The sequence below is a fragment of the Chelonia mydas genome, chromosome 4, assembly GCF_015237465.2.
Source record: "Chelonia mydas isolate rCheMyd1 chromosome 4, rCheMyd1.pri.v2, whole genome shotgun sequence".
Lineage (NCBI taxonomy): Eukaryota > Metazoa > Chordata > Testudines > Cheloniidae > Chelonia > Chelonia mydas.
The window spans coordinates 141,659,003-141,676,152 of record NC_057852.1 but is presented as its reverse complement, the minus strand read 5'-3'; the positions used below and the strand labels follow the sequence as shown (position 1 = coordinate 141,676,152).

The window sequence follows — 17,150 nt, the reverse complement described above, 5'->3', positions numbered from 1 at the left end:
CAAGAGGAGCCTGGTAACACTGAATTGTCAGGGGATGACGATGAAGCGGGCAGCTGCGCTAGGGATGGGTCCTGCCCCTGAATTGTTGGACCTGGGTGGAACAACTTCGGAGGCCCCGAGAGGGGAAGCAAACCGATGCCTCAGCTTGCAGTGGATCCACAACCGCAGCCACCGATGTGCCCAGTGATCTTGCTCTGGAACAGGATGAGGAGTGTGACTTCCAAGACCACGGAGCATCCCATAGAGTCCAGTGAGGCCACTGGGGATACAGGTAGGGCATTGGTGGCCAGTAGGCCTCAGGCCAGGGGCCCCTGTCCTGACTACCAGTCTCAATAGCAATGTTGCTCTGAGAATGGTCCTCAACACATATCAGGTGATGGTGAGTGGGAGGAGGCCCCTGACTTGGATCCTGAGAAGCCCCAGGTCTCTGGGGACAGTGGTGGAGCTAGGTCCGATGGCACAAGCAATTGGTCCAACTCATTTGCTACCCAGCAAGGAAGAGGTACTGGTGCCGATGATGGAACTGGCACAACCAGAGCCAAATACATCATAGCTGCATCCAGTGCCGGGAGCGGTGCCAGTACTGAGGTCAGCAGCAGTGCTGATGCAGCAGACAGAGCCGGCATCAAAAATGGGATCTTCCACCAAGACAATGTCAGTGCCGAGGAGTCCAGAACCAATAGACAGAGTAGATCTGCTGCCAACAGGTAAGCCACTGACATGGAGAGAGCTGGTGCTGGCATCACTGTCGTCAGTACCAGACTCAACAGACATCCCAGGGCTGGAACCAGAGTCAAGAGTGCAGGTGCGTGCACATCTCTAGGCAGTACCAGGCAGCGATTTGAAGGACCTGCTCCATCCCACATGCCGGTAGTAGCATGAGGCTGGTCCATACTCTTCTTAGAGGAAGAGGAAGAATCTCCACAAGACCTGGAGTGGTACCGATTGGTCTTATGAAATCTTTTCTTCAGTGCACTTGAGGAGGCAAATGGCTCCCCTGTCTCCTGGGAGAGACACTAGCCCTGGAACGTGGAACTGAACCTGAGGGTGACTGCTGATCTGATTCAAGCCTCGGTACTGAAACAATCCTCACGGCCTGCTTGAGGAGGTGCTGCTTCAGGCAAAGGTCTCTAGCCACCTGAGTCCTTCTAGAACGATTTACAAATCAAACTCTCGCCCAAAAGGAGCAAACACCTTGTGAGGGGATCACTAATGGGTATCACCCCCCCGCACTTCCCTCCACACACACACAATGGACAGTGTTTGAACCCTGGTGAGGGCATTATCCAGGACAACTAACTTACTAATACTAACAAGGGTACTAACTAGCTATACAACTATGAAAACTATATACATAGAAAACTCTCAGTAACTGAGAAGGGACTGTGAGGTGAAAACCACACAGGGCTTGGACTCCAGCCATGAGCAGTGAGAAGGAATGGAGGGGAGTCAGACCACTGCCGCCTCATATAGCCAGAGGAGGGGCAACAATCACAAGGCATGAATGCTGCCCCAGCCCCATGAGTACTGCTAAGCAAAATTCTCCAGCTCTGGTGCACTGTGCATGTGCACACCTGCGTGGAATACACAGCTGCATCTAGTCAAAGAACTCTGAGGACGAGAATCACTGTGGAGAAGGGACAGGTCAGGCCGCACAGAAGCAGTTGGGGGCTGCATAGCAGTTGCAGTGCTTCCTCCCTGCAGCTGGGAAGCCTTGCAAAGCTGTCCCAGCCAAAACCACGTGCTACTGCCCACCCTGTGCTACCATATGATTTTTGCAGTCCTGCAGACTGACTCTAGAGGAGAGGCCCTAGCCCTTGCCTGGACCACTAACAGAACAAGATCAGAAGCAGAAGGAAAACTTACAGTCACTGGAAGAGCGGTGCCTGAAGGTGAATCTCAGATGGGTCCTGTGGACATCCTCAATGGGAACGGCAATCTAGGAGAGAAGAGTCAGCATTAGCACAGGAGGGAATAGGCCAAGTCATAGGTGCATCAGAGGACCTAAGCTTTGATAGAGCCAAAGGTCAACCATGGATTAAGATGCTCAATCCAGAACCCCACTCTGCTTTTAACTAGTAAAGTGTAGAGATCTGAACATGTGTCTGTCTGTGCACATCCATCTGTGTGCGCGCGGCTGTGCATACATGTGTGTGCCTGTGTCCATACCTGGATGTGTCTGTGCATGCATGTCCACATGTGCATATGGAGGTACCCTGGCATCTTTGTGTAAATCTGTATGCCTGTGTGCATATCCACCTCTAACGATATGTAGCCATACTCCCATTCATGAGTGGGGCTGAATTCCTAGAGAATGCAAGCCAGGTTTCACTGAGGACAGCAGGCTGGGGCAAGACATAGGGAGTTCAGGCAGTGCTGTGGAATTGCCTATGGAGTGCAGAACTGATCTATGCAGCTTCTGTTACTCCCCTCGCTCTCAAGACTTCAGGACCTTGAGAAAAGGAGCTCCCACGGACACAATGGATGTTTGTCTCTATGAATGTGGGATTTGCTCTTGTGTCACAGCTCCCTCTATGGACTGAGCTGTATGATCACCCCTGTTCTCCATACAGTGGATCATTAAGCAATATTCAGTCTCAGAGCTGACCTCTTCCCTCCTCTGTTTGCATGGGATGCTATGAACTTTGCTCATTGGGGAGGGATTTCTCTGGGCAGAGGAGACTCCCTCAGGCTGTTCATTCTCCTTGCACAAGAGAAATATGAGAACTGTAATTCTTAGCAGTCGGATGTTCTTCACAGCTCTGCCTAGCCTCTGTGTGAGTCAGGAGGAGACAGGCAGAGTCTGGTCAGAGCAGACCGCACACGTGGTACCCAGCCAGCTCAGGTTGCAGTTTCATATCCAAGATCCCAATCACAGCTGATCCCCTCCCCAACCACCTCCAAAGCATGGGGAAGTTCAAACAGACCTTCATTGTCTCCATCCACCGCTGTTGCCGCTGCTGGTAATAGACCACAGAACGATATTCACTTGAAGGCTTGTCACCAGCACCCGGGAAAATCACATTCTGGGAAGTGGACAGCCAGGGGAGAGTCAATTAGTGATGAGCTTTTATGATTACTAGGCAAACAGTTTTCCTGCATCCAAGCAATTCAGAGCTGCAGCATTTCTGCCACAGACATGGAAATCAACCATTAAGAACAGAAATACTGCATGCTGACCAATAGGCTGGAGCTGGCTGGCCTATCGTACCCCATTCCCCTGGCTGCACCAACCTGTCATAGCATGCTAAGCTCCATGACTGTGCCAGCCCATTCTAGCCTTTGCCATCCCATCTGGTGGCTTCTTACTGCCCACCCACAGCATGGTCTCCTTCCCACCCACCGGCTGTGCCATCCTGCACAAACAGGCAGCCCCACTGCCCTCACTGTTCTGTCAGCCTGGCACGCATAGTCCTTGTTATAGCTGTGCCACTCTGCACTGAATTACCATTGCCTGTCCTGGGCCGCACTTCCCAGTGAGAGCCTGTGATGGGGCATCCATCCCACACTAACTAGTAAGGGGTTAATAGAGCCCTAGGGAGGCTGTGCAGAAAGCAGCCAAAAGGAAAGGGGCTGTGAGGAGCAGCAAATCAGGGCCCAGCAGGCCCATATAAGAAGAGCCGCAGGGCAGAGAAGCGTCAGTGGCTCCCTGGAGCTTGAGGAGGGAAGACTGTGCCTTGAGTAGGCTGTGCCTCAAGTAGGCTGCAACCCTGTAGCACTTTGGACAGAGCAGTGTAGGCAGGAACGCGGGGAAAAGAGAAGGTGCTCCAGCCAGGCTGCTGAGACTGAGGAGGGTGCTGTAGTCCTGGGGAAGCGGCCCGGGGAATTGCAGTGATAGTAATGGCAAAGGAATGCAGTATGGGACTGCAGTTCAGAGGATCCCTGGGCTGGGATCTGGAGTAGTGGGGGGGCCTGGGTCCCCCCCATTAACCACTGGGGAAGTGGCAGGACAACTGACTGCAGATACCACTGGGGAAGTGGCTGGACTACTGAGGAGCTAAACCTTCCCGGAAGGGGGAACATGGATAATGACACAGCCAGAGGGCCAAGCCCCAAAGAGGATGCTGCAGTTCCTGACACTTGCGAGAGAGGCTGCAGGGAAGGAGGAATGGGGTGCAGACTGCAGATGGGGAAGTCTGCCTCGAGCTAATCCCCAGAATGACAAGGAGGAGGCACCAGTCCACCGGTGAGTGATACACACCATGACAGAGCCCCACACCTGAGAGTGAATGGGGCTACAGTGAAGCTGCCCTGCTAGGCTGGAATGCCCTCTCTAACTGCAGAGCTGGCTCCAATCTTCCAAGGTCTTCTAAACAACCCTCCAGAGAGCTTTCAAGATTCAAGTCTTGTTGTAACATGGGAAAATCATTATCACAGATAGAGAGAGAGACTGGGGTGGGAGAAGAGATTGCATCTCTGGATTATTAACAAGCCTACATCCAATGTATCAGCTGAGAGTTTAATTAGAAATAAAAGCAAACGTCTGGGGAATGAGTAAGGACAAGAGTCAATGTACTGTCAGAAGCAACTCCAGGGCTTGGCCTGAGCAAGAGCACAATCTCCTTCCCTTACCTGTGCACTTCCTTGTGCTCTTCTCCTAAATGAGCCTTTCCTGGAGCTGCCAAGCCACATTTCACTTCTGTAGCACCCAAAGCCTCTCCCTCTGCTCTGGCATTTGGAGTCTCTAACACACATGTTGTGGGGATAGGACCATGCACATCCAAGGAGCATCTGAGGACAGGCTGGAGGGCCTTGAATGGCTCTGACAAGCCCTACAAGAACCTGATTCTCCTCTTTCCCTTCTCCCAGCCTTTTTGGCTCTAGTTTTAGAGGTGAATTAGCAAGGCACCAGCTGCATTCACCAGCTTAAAACGGGATTTAGTCATCAAAAATCTACAATATAAAGACCAAACTACAAATCTTCAACTCAAATATTATTTCCATTTTAACATATGGATGTGAAAGCTGGAAACCCACTAAAGGTACAGACAGATGTCTAAATGCCTCCAAAAGCAAATGCCTCTGGAAAATACTAGGTATCAGATGGATTGAATTTATAAACAAATGCTGAGATTTTTCAGAAAGTTCAGCAACCCCTTAACGCCAAAGTTATTCAGAAATGAAGCTGGAAATATCTGAGGTGTGTTAAGAATGAAACCAAAGCATCTGCCATGGAATGCATGTCATTGGGCCGCTGAAGGACCATATAAAGGGGACCAATCAAAAGAATCCCTCTGTTAAACAGTTCTTAGAGGGAAAACGCATGGGACTTAACAACACAGAGAATATGCAAAGAGTAGCTCAAGACAGACAGTGATGGCAGAGCCTGGTTCCTGTTCTAAGCAATGTTTGACAATGCAGGATGGATTCAAATTTAGAGGCAAAGCCCATTTTGAAGGTCCATTTCAAGAGCCTCAGTCCCCTCAGGAGTGATCTGCCAAGAACACCCCAACCACCTGCAGTGAAGGAGCTGGCAAAGACTTTCTAGGTGGTAATTGCCTCTGAGCACTACTGCAAAACTGCTTCCAGACAGGTCTGTGTGCCTGGTCTGTGTAGTTCAGATCCAGATCCAGCACTTTCCCATTGGCTTGGTTCTACATAGCACTTCTGAAGTCCATGGAGTTAACCCTAGGATGCCTGGCTCCTCCTGAGTCATCTCCAAAGGAGTGAGGAGTCAAGTAGCGCTGGCACAGTCAGGTTTAATCCCACAAGATTTGGGTTTTCCCCTTTCCCTGCACTCACTACCCCATGGCTCCCACTACACTACAGCCAGTAGGCCAGCATGGGGCACACTCACCTGCATCATGCTCCCAGTCTCATCACAGACACACACTGTCACCTCCACGTTCTTCTGCGTCTTCTTGTTCCCCTTGTCAAACTCACCCTGCACCAATGTGAGGTAAATGTCGTTCCTGATGTCCCCTGGGGAGGAACACACAGCGAGGTTGCAGTGAGGTCAGGCCTGAGCTGCTACCAGTGGCCCCAGGAGCCTTCAATGCTCTCCTACCTCAAAGCACATAGGACTATTCATAGGGATGGGCCAATGCTTTGGTTAAAATGAAAACAACCTCTCAAACATACACACACACACACACACCCTTCAACATACACGCACACACACCCTTCAACATACACCTACAGTTTCACAGACTCCTCAAATTTAGAGCCAAGAAGCCCCACTAAGTCCCGCTCAGCCCAGCCCACTCCCAGTCATTGAGACCAGCAAAAATGGTTTCCTACTACACATTTACTAGTGTTTTGATATGGTCCCTTCATTTCCTCCCTTACACCTACCCCTTTTAATAGAGGAGTGGCTGGCAGGCCAGCCGCACTCAAATTCCTAGTGTAGGTCTCTCTATAAGGACAGGCAGTCTGATTTCCCCTCTCCACCTGCTTGGCCATTCTTCAACTGCAGGAACCAGAATAACCTCTGCGCTGTGCAGCTGAGGTGCCAGATACCCAGTGCTTCTGGGGTGTCCAAGACGAAGGCCTTTCACATGTTAAAGGGCTAGCAGCAGTAGGCCCATGAAGAGTAATTCTGGTTCCACTGCAGTAACTGCCAGTCATGATCTGATCTGGCTTCTCTTCCATTTGGCAAATCCCACTTCAGTTGCCTGTTCAGTCTAGCAGGTGTTGGGCTCCTCCAAAGCATCCCAACTTCCATCTGAGAAGAAAGGGGAATAAGGCATCCCCCATTCACACACACACACTCTCTCTCTGCAGTGACAGATTGCAATGATTTGGGGGATCTGTCTGTACAACCACACAACTGTTATGCTAAAAAGTAACTACATCCTGGGGGAAACCAGTTTTACCTTACCTCTCTGAAGGGAGGGGAGAAATAGAGGGTGGACATTTACTAAAAGGCAGAACAAAGTGAGGTGTAGGGTGAGGAGGCATATAAACAGGAACTTAGAGAGAAACGCACAGGAAGTTTGGGCAGAAGGAAGACAGGCCATGGACTAGCCAAGGTCAAAAGAGGTATGATAACCTAGAGAAGAAGACTCTTTTTTTAGGACAAGCCATGCACTGGAGCAGAAGGATTTTGGTCCCCAACCCAAAGAATGCTCTGGAGTGGTGTGGAAACTAAGGCAGGGGAATGCATGTAGGGTTTATTATTTTTGTATGGACCTGTGTATTTCTCATATGATTACATAAAGACCATCTGTGTGTTAGAACCTGTGTGAAGTCTGTCTGTAGGTGTTATATGCTATGCTTACCACATGGCCCTGAGAGAATTAAACTGTAACCCAGAAGGCTCATGTCTTTGGGGGGATTCTGAGAGAGGGTGTTTTCAGTAGGATTCTGAGAGAGGATGTGTTTAAGCTATAGGGCAGCAGGAATCAACACTGGTTTCAGAGGGTTAGGCTGCTGGACCATGTGTTCACAGCTTTTGAGGGAGTGCTAGACAGAGGGTTTGCACTCTCAGAGTTTGCCTAGGAACCCCCAAGACTGGCATAGTGCCTGGGCTCTGTCACACTCTGGAAGCTTAAAACACCTGAGGATCCAAGAGATGGGATTCCTTTCCCAAGAATATGGTGGGTGGCCAGCAGAGAGAGCCTGACCAGATCTGTAACACAGGCGCACTAGATGGACAAAGAGTCAGGCTATTGATCCTGCTCCCCCATGCAGGTGGTAGGCAAAAGCCCTTGCTCTGGGGAGGCAAATCCAGGAGGATGTTGTGATGATGAAGTGGGAATTTTTTGTAATATTTTTATGATGCCCATGTGTGCCTCAGTTTCCCCTATGCTTTGCATTATTACCTGGGGAAGTGGGGCTGGAGGGGCGGGGGAATGATTAAGCTTGCTCTCAGGGCAGACTAAGACGATCCCTCACTCTCACAGATTCTTGGGAGACAGGCCAGTCCTCGCTTACAGACAGCTCCCCAATCTGAAGCAAATACTCACCAGCAACCACACACCACACAACAAAAACACTAACCCAGGAACCTATCCTTGCAACAAAGCCCATTGCCAACTGTGTCCACATATCTATTCAAGGGACACCATCATAGGACCTAATCACATCAGCCACACTATCAGAGGCTCGTTCACCTGCACATCTACCAATGTGATATATGCCATCATGTGCCAGCAGTGCCCCTCTGCCATGTACGTCGGCCAAACCGGACAGTGTCTATGCAAAAGAATAAATGGACACAAATCAGACGTCAAGAATTCTAACATTCAAAAACCAGTCAGAGAACACTTCAACCTCCCTGGACGCTCCATTACAGACCTAAAAGTCGCAATTATTCAACAAAAAGACTTCAAAAACAGCCTCCAACGAGAAACAGCAGAACTGGAATTAATCTGCAAACTGGACACCATTAAATTAGGCTTGAATAAAGACTGGGAGTGGATGAGTCTATACACTAACTAAAAACTATTTCCCCATGCTAATTTTCCCCCTACTGTTATTCTCACATTCTTGTCAACTGTTTGAAATTGGCTATCCTGATTATCACTACAAAAAACATTTTTTTCTCCTGCTGATAATAGCCCACTTTAATCGATTGGTCTCATTAAGAGTTGGTATGGCAACCCCCATTTTTTCATGTTCTCTCTCTCTCTCTCTCTGTGTGTGTATATATACACACAAAGCATAAGGTTTCGTGGGCTAAAGCCCACTTCCTCAGATGCATGCAGTGGAAAATACAGTAGGAAGATATATCTTCCTACTGTATTTTACACTGCATGCTCTGTATATATGCATCCCACTGCATGCCATCTGAGGAAGTGGGCTTTAGCCCACGAAAGCTTATGCTCAAATAAATTTGTTAGCCTCTAAGGAAGAGGTGGGCAAACTACGGCCCACGGGCCACATCCGGCCCAGCCTTTGAGCTCCCAGCTAGGGAGGCTAGCCCCCGGCCCCTCCCCTGCTGTCCCCCCTCCCCTGCAGCCATGCCACCGCGTGGGCAGCAGCGAGCTTCTGCCGCTCTGAGCAGCATGGTAATGGGACGGTGGCGGCATGTGCACAGTGGTGCAGACGTTGGGTTCTTTGTTAGGCCTGTCCTGTAGTATCAACAGATTGATAGAGCCAGAAGAGTTCCCAGAAGTCACCTACTACAGGACAGGCCTAACAAAGAAAATAACAGAACACCACTAGCCATCACCTTCAGCCCCCAACTAAAACCCCTCCAACGCATTATTAAGGATCTACAACCTATCCTGAAGGATGACCCAACACTCTCACAAATCTTGGGAGACAGGCCAGTCCTTGCCTACAGACAGCCCCCCAACCTGAAGCAAATACCACCAACCACATACCACACAACAGAACCACTAACCCAGGAACCTATCCTTGCAACAAAGCCCGTTGCCAACTGTGCCCACATATCTATTCAGGGGACACCATCACAGGGCCTAATAACATCAGCCACACTATCAGAGGCTCATTCACCTGCACATCCACCAATGTGATCTATGCCATCATGTGCCAGCAATGCCCTTCTGCCATGTACATTGGTCAAACTGGACAGTCTCTACGTAAAAGAATAAATGGACACAAATCAGACGTCAAGAATTATAACATTCATAAACCAGTCGGAGAACACTTCAATCTCTCTGGTCACGCGATTACAGACATGAAAGTTGCTATATTACAACAAAAAAACTTCAAATCCAGACTCCAGTGAGAAACTGTTGAATTGGAATTCATTTGCAAATTGGATACAATTAACTTAGGCTTGAATAGAGACTGGGAGTGGCTAAGTCATTATGCAAGGTAACCTATTTCCCCTTGTTTTTTCCTACCCCCCCCCCCCAGACGTTCTTGTTAAACCCTGGATTTGTGCTGGAAATGGCCCACCTTGATTATCATACACATTGTAAGGAGAGTGGTCACTTTAGATAAGCTATTACCAGCAGGAGAGTGGGTTTGTGGGGGGGGGGGGGGTGAGAAAACCTGGATTTGTGCTGGAAATGGCCCAACTTGATTATCATACACATTGTAAGGAGAGTGATCACTTCAGATAAGCTATTACCAGCAGGAGAGTGGGGTGGAAGGAGGTATTTTTTCATGCTTTGTGTGTATATAAAAAGATCTTCTACATTTTCCACAGTATGCATCCGATGAAGTGAGCTCTAGCTCACGAAAGCTTATGCTCAAATAAATTGGTTAGTCTCTAAGGTGCCACAAGTACTCCTTTTCTTTTTAAGGACTGAGAGGTGATCAACAGCGAATAAAGTGTGGCTCTGGAAGAAGCTTGCTGCTCTCTACTGGGACCCACTAAGAAGATCAGAGAGAGAGAGACAGAGGCTGAATATGGAGTTCACTACAGCTTGGCTGGTGAATTGTGGCTTGACCAGACTGCATGATGCTTTAACCTTTATGTCTCTGTGCTAACTTAAGGACTGTGTCCACTTGACTAATAAATCCTACTCTGTTTTGAAAATGCTGTTTGAGTGTCCCTACAAATGCTTGCTGGGGTGCATGCATCTCTGAAGAGTGGCCAGGAGTCTATCTCAGCTGGACTTGCTGAGCAGTGAGAAGCAGGAGTGCTGCAAGCCAGAGGCTCAGTCTTGGAGTGGGTGAGGCTGTGTGGCCTATCATTAAGGAAGAGTGGGTCCCCTTGAGGGGCTGGCACACTAAAAAGGTTCCTCCAAGATACTGCTTAAAAGCTGGAGCATGGATTAATGACCAATGCCACAAGGACTTTGGGAGACAGTAGCTGAGGATGAATCAGGATAAACTTACTAACCTTAGCCTGAGGTGCCTTCTTCACTCACCTGGCATGATAATTTCTGGGAAGCCTAACTTGCGGACCACAACTGTGCTGCGGTCCACCAAGTGAGGATGATCTTTCCGCACCTGATTCAGGTCTCCCCACAGCATTTTCAGAGACACCCAGAACCCTGGAAAGGAAGGAGAGAAAAGGGATGTGACTGTACTTTGACCAAATAGAGTCCAGTGGGTAGCTCAACCAAATGCTCAGCCCACACCCCAGTGTAGATGTCTATCCCCATCTCTGCATAGACAGGTCCATTTCACAGTCCTAGGACATTCTAACATGGGGCCCTGAATAGCAAGTGGCTTCCATGGTGTTAAACTGAGAAAAGTTGTCTCCATCGAAGGCGTGTAGCTCCCACTTATCAAGTGGTGTGAAGTTTCGGGGTCCTGTTAGGCTCTTCACTAAACTTGGATGACCTGGTAGCACCAATTTCCAAAAATGCCTTCTCTCCCTCCAGCTCATTAGGAAACTTCGCCCCTTCCTCCCAGACAAGGACTTTGCAACAGTGATCCATGCATTTGTCTCCGCCAGGCTGGTTTACTGTAATCAGAAGCTGAATGTGACAATGATACGCAGGTTCTATCTTGTGCAGAATTTGACTATCCACCTTCTCCACACTCAGTCTGCTGTGAGCACGTCAAGTCTGTGCTCAAGTCCTTCCCAGTCAGACAATGCAGATCACAAAGCCAGGACAAAGTATGTGAGAACTGGGGACAAAGCATTTTCTGCCAAAGGGATCCAGCTATTGAACACTATTCCACAGAAGATCAGATGCATCATTAGTCTGACCATTTAGGAAATGTTGCAAAGCCTTTGTGTATGAAGTCTGAGAGTCATGTACAGTGGACAGGCTTCAGTGGTATAACAAAGCCCCAGAGGGCCCTGATGCAGGAATAGGGTAGGGCTCCTCTCCCCAATTCCAAAATCTACAATTTTGCTTACCCACATCATCACAGCCCCCAACCTACCCCACTTACCCCATCTCCAATCCTTTACCCACTGCCTCCATGAACTTCTTGCTGGCCCCTCTCCTCCCCCACCCTGTCCCTGATGCCCCACTCCTATCCTGGGCTAGGATGTCTCCTCCCAATCCAAGCTCCCAGTGACTCCCCTTGCTTATATCATCTGCACTGCACTCACACAACACAGGTTGAATCTGAATGACGAGCGGCATTGCAACCGGGCACATGGGGTCTCAGCACCACTCAGGTTTGGCCCAGCCTCTCCTCCGTCATAACGAAGGTGCGGTTGAGGCAAACCTGAGTGGTGCTGTGACACCAAGATGCAACACCATTCACTCAAATTTAGCCCAACCACCCCTCCATCATTTGGCCCAGCTGCACCTCTGTCCAATGGAGCGGTGGTGGGGTCAAATTTGAGTGAGTGGCATTGCAACCCCATGTGCCAGGTGAAGTGCCAGAGCATTGCTCTATCTGGTTAGGCCCCCATAACCTCGTGGGCCCATGAGCAGTCTTGCACTATTCTTACACCACTGAACAGCTTTCTCAAAGACCTCTTTTAAAAAAAAAAAATTTTTTTTTACTCTGTTAAAGGAGATGTGCCAGAGACTCCATTCATTGCACTGGGCACTTCACTGTTGCAACCGATTTAAGTGGAAGGTGTTCAGATAGTATGGTGATGGGCAGCAGGATAAAACCCTGATAAGATATATAGGCCACCCAGCTATGGGAGGAGGAGGCGTAAGGCCCTTACCTTGTCCTTTGTGGTTGATTTCCTTCCCCTCCACCGCTTTCTTTATCATGTTGTGAAGGAAATCATTCTCAGCAGCTACCCTGAAACACAACAAGAGCACGTAGGGAGTGGGGCTCAGCTCCGTCCAGCTAGGGAGGGGGACTGTGGGGAATTCCCCTGCTTCCCCGCTCTGCAGAAAGGGATCTGGGAACAGGAGCATGCGAGTGCAGAAATGGTTACTTTGTTTACTTGTACAGTAAGTGTGATTCTGTGAGATACGTTGTGCACATATATCTTCCACAGCAGCGTTATGTGCACCCAGTGCACTTGAGCCAGAGATATCTGGTCAGCACCCATTCTGATGGCACATGCACACAGCATGTTCTCATGCCTCCAACAGTGGGCATGAAGAGCAGAGTCACCCTGGACCCCTCTCAGTTCCTTCATACCAGAATCCAGCTGACATTAGACCAGGGGTTCTCAGACTGGGGGTCGGGACCCCTTAGGCAGTCATGAGGTTATTACATGAGGGGGTCGCGAGCTGTCAGCCTCCACACCAAACCCCGCTTTGCCTCCAGCATTTATAATGGTGTTAAATATATAAAAAAATGTTTTTAATTTATAAGGGGGGGGTCGCATGCAGAGGATTGTTATGTAAAGGGGTCACCAGTACAAAAGTTTGAGAAGCGCTGTGTTAGACTCCCAAGTAGTGGGGATGGAGCGAGGATCATGGAATACATATGTGTACAACACATCTCAAAGAACAAGTTACTGTGCAAGTAAGTAACTGTTTCTTCTTCGAATGCTTGTGCACATCTGTATTTTACTCTAGGTGGTTCTCAAGCAGTAGTCCAGTGGTAATGGAAACTTGGAAGTCACTTAAACATGGACTGAAGAACAGTCTCTAAGGTGCCACAAGTACTCCTTTTCTTTTTGCGAATACTGACTAACATGGCTGCTACTCGGAAACCAGACTTTCCAAAGTTGGCATCTGCTCTGGATGCTTCCAGAATTGCATAGTGCTGTGTGATCATGTGACCAGAGGACCACATTGCCATTCTGCAAATGGCCATAATAGGGATATTACTGAGGAAGGCCACTGAAGTGGCTGGGCTCATGTAGAATAAGCAGTACCTCTTTCTGGAGTGACGTTTGCAAAGCTGTAACAAATCCATATGCATAAAGAAATCTAGTTAGATATCCTCTGGGCAGTATCTGCTCTCCTCTTCATCCTCTCAGCCTATGGGAGAGGATCTAAAAAGTTTAGTCCTGTCAAGGTAAATGATAGGGCCATGCAGACATCCAAAGTATGAAGCCTCCCATCATCCTTATGGATGTGTGTGTGGCTTGGGAAAGAAGATTCGTTGATGGAATTCTGATTCAGATGGAATTCTGATACCACTGTGGACAGAAATTTTGGACATGGTTGCAAGGAAACTTTGTCCTTATAGAAAACTATATATGGGGGACCCATCAAAAGAGCCTGCAGCTCTCTAACTCTCCTAGCAAATGTTATCAATGATGTAATCATATCATATGAAACACTTTATCTTGGGAGGACGTTAAACAACAGCTATTAAAGTTAGACATTTTTAAAATCAGCAGATCCAGATAGGTTGCATTCAAGAGCCTTAAAAGGGCTGCCATGGAGTTCATTGGACTGTTAATGTTGATTTTCAATAAGTTTTGGAACACTGGGGAAGTTCCAGAAGACTGGAAGAAAGCTAATGTTATGCCAATATTTTAAAAGGGTAAATGGAATGATCCGGGTAATTATAGGCCCTATCCCTACCCTCTAGCATATCTACCTCTCTCCATAGCTTAGTGTCCTCTGTGAGGAGTTGTGCCAGTTAGAGTATCTGGAGGCATAGTGTTAGATATTTTCATCAGTAGCAGGTGCAACTCTGGTAATGAAATGAGTACTGGTTCTCCTGACTGCCATCCACCCAGATACAAGGAGAGAACTAGGGAGTCTGGGAGGGAGGTGGTCTATCAACGCATGTGGTGTTGATGGTACCAAAAAAGTGTTACCAAGAAGGCTGGCATCAGATAGGATGTCAAAGGAGTCATTAGTACCAGGCCTGCCAGTGGAGCACAGATGCTGCACAGTGCAGGTGTAGATGGTACCAAAGTTACCAATATCGAAGCAGAAGGTGGCAGTATGGAGCATTTTGAGGTAGGCAGCTTAATGTCAAATAAAGATAAACTCTTGGCCGATACTGGAGCTGCATGTTAGTGGACTAAATGGATGCTACAGATGTCCCCCTTGGACTTTGAGTTGCGCTTTTTCTTAATGACATTCGGGGATTTAGAAGATGGCCCTAGAGAGGGTGCCTGGTGTTCTCTTCTATTTCTGTAGTTTGTGGGGATATATTCCACACTCAGGTCAAGTCTTTGGTATCAGCATAGCTACTGGAGATAAAGAGGCTGCCGGGGCACTCCTGTACGACTCATAATACGGGTGTTTGGTACTAAAACAACCACAATCCAAGTATGGATGCATGGATTTTTCCATCAGGTAATTCAGAACCTAATCTCTATTTTTCCTTGGTTCTTCTTGTGAAGGACCTATATATGGAGCACCTCAGCAGGATGTGTCCTTCTCCCAAACAAACTAAATACCACCTATGTCCATTTAAAAACATCAGCCTGACATGATGGGTAGTGTTTAAACCCTGGTGATTTTTTAGCATATGTGCTGAGAAAACAAACAATTTGGTACTGAAATACTACCCAGGAGACAGAATAAGATCTCTCACAAAAACAAAGAAAAAAAAAGAAACATCATTAAAAAAAATCACTATCTAAATACTAACTACTATGCAAACTACTTTATCAACTATATACAAAGGCTGATAAAAGTTAAAAACAGTGTGTGACACTTTTTAGGGTTAACCAAGGTGTCTGGGGTGAATTGCTTATGGCATGAGGGAGTCTTGTCTGTGGCAACCAGGGCAAGTTCTCCCAAAGCTATCAGCTGCAGGCACCACAAGCACTCCACTCCAAGCTAGCTCAAGCTTCACACTTTCCTTCTGCCAGCTAGCAATTTATACACCCGGCCTTGTTATACTCAAATGCCCCGATCCTTATCTTCTGGACACCTGCAATGTATGTGACGCTGTTGCAAAAAAAGCAAATGCAATTTTGGGTTGCATTTCCAGAGATATAGCATGCAAGTCACGGGAGATGATAGTTCCACTCCACTCAGCGCTGGTTAGGCCTCAGCTGGAGTACTGTGCCCAATTTTGGTCACTGCGGTATAGAACGGCTGAAGAGAAACTGGAAAGGATCCAGAATCAAGCAACAAAAACAATCAAAGGGATGGAATTGAAGTCGTATGAGCAAAGGCTGAAGGAACTGGATATTTTAGTTTGAAAAAGAGGAGATTAAGGGGGGACATGATAACAGTCTTCAAATACTTGAAAGCCTGCCAAAAAAAGATGGAGAAAAGTTGTTCTCTTTTGCCAGAGAGGGCAGGACAAGAGGCGACGGGTTCAAACTCCAGCACAGCAGATTTATATTAAATCTCAGGAAAAACTTCCTAACTGCAAGAACAGTAGGACAGTGGAACAGACGCCTAGGGAAGTCGTGGAATCTCCTGCACTGGAGGCTTTCAAAAGGAGGCTGGAGAGCCATCTGTCTGGGATGGGTCAGACTCCATGGGTGGCAAGTTCTATGGGCCCGTGGTGCCCGGGCACCAGGAATATTCCTGTCCCAGAGGCCCGGCTCCAGCAGAGTCAACAGTGTGCCCTTGAGTCAACAGTGTGCCCTTGTTGCCAAGAAGGCCAATGGCATTTTGGGGTGTATAAGTAGGGGCATTGCCAGCAGATCAAGGGACGTGATCGTTCCCCTCTATTCGACATTGGTGAAGCCTCATCTGGAGTACTGTGTCCAGTTTTGGGCCCCACACTACAAGAAGGATGTGGAGAAATTGGAGAGAGTCCAGCGAAGGGCAACAGAAATGATTAGGGGTCTGGAACACATGACTTATGAGGAGAGGCTGAGGGAACTGGGGATGTTTAGTCTACGGAAGAGAAGAATGAGGGGGGATTTGATAGCTGCTTTCAACTACCTGAAAGGTGGATCCAAAGAGGATGGATCTAGACTATTCTCAGTGATAGCAGATGACAGGACAAGGAGTAATGGTCTCAAGTTGCAGTGGGGGAGATTTAGGTTGGATATTAGGAAAAACTTTTTCACTAGGAGGGTGGTGAAACACTGGAATGCGTTACCTAGGGAGGTGGTGGAATCCCCTTCCTTAGAAGTTTTTAAGGTCAGGCTTGACAAAGCCCTGGCTGGGATGATTTAGTTGGGGATTGGTCCTGCTCTGGGCAGGGGGTTGGACTAGATAACCTCCAGAGGTCCCTTCCAACCCTGATATTCTATGATTCTAAGTTTCCCACCTCCCCCCGCACTTCTCCTGGCCCCACTTGCCGCCCCTGAGCGATTTAAAACCCGCCGCCACCCAGCAGCGCAGCGGGACTGAGCGGCTTCCTGTGCGCTCACTCCACAGGTCCTTGCAGCCCGTGTGAGGGGGTTGTGCCGCTGCGCGCTGCCCCCGCCCCAAATGCCCCTGCGGCCAATGGGAAGCTACAGGGGCGGTGCCTGGAGACAGCAGCCTGAGGAGACCCCCCCCCCCCCCCGGCCTGCCCTGCCTAGGCGGCGCTGCTGGAGGGGGTGCCCCAGGTAAGCATCTAACCCCCCACCACATCCACTTCGAGAGCCT

General features: G+C 48.6%; 1 protein-coding gene across 1 annotated transcript in view; it reads right to left on the bottom strand.

The window, feature by feature from the left end:
- LOC102937744 (dedicator of cytokinesis protein 2) overlaps positions 1-17,150 on the bottom strand; it is a 326,706-nt gene that overhangs the window by 261,916 nt on the left and 47,640 nt on the right. Inside the window, 5 exon segments of the mRNA XM_043545086.1 lie at positions 1,867-1,939; positions 2,928-3,026; positions 5,798-5,922; positions 10,731-10,856; positions 12,446-12,525. Coding sequence (XP_043401021.1) covers positions 1,867-1,939; positions 2,928-3,026; positions 5,798-5,922; positions 10,731-10,856; positions 12,446-12,525 — 503 coding nt within the window.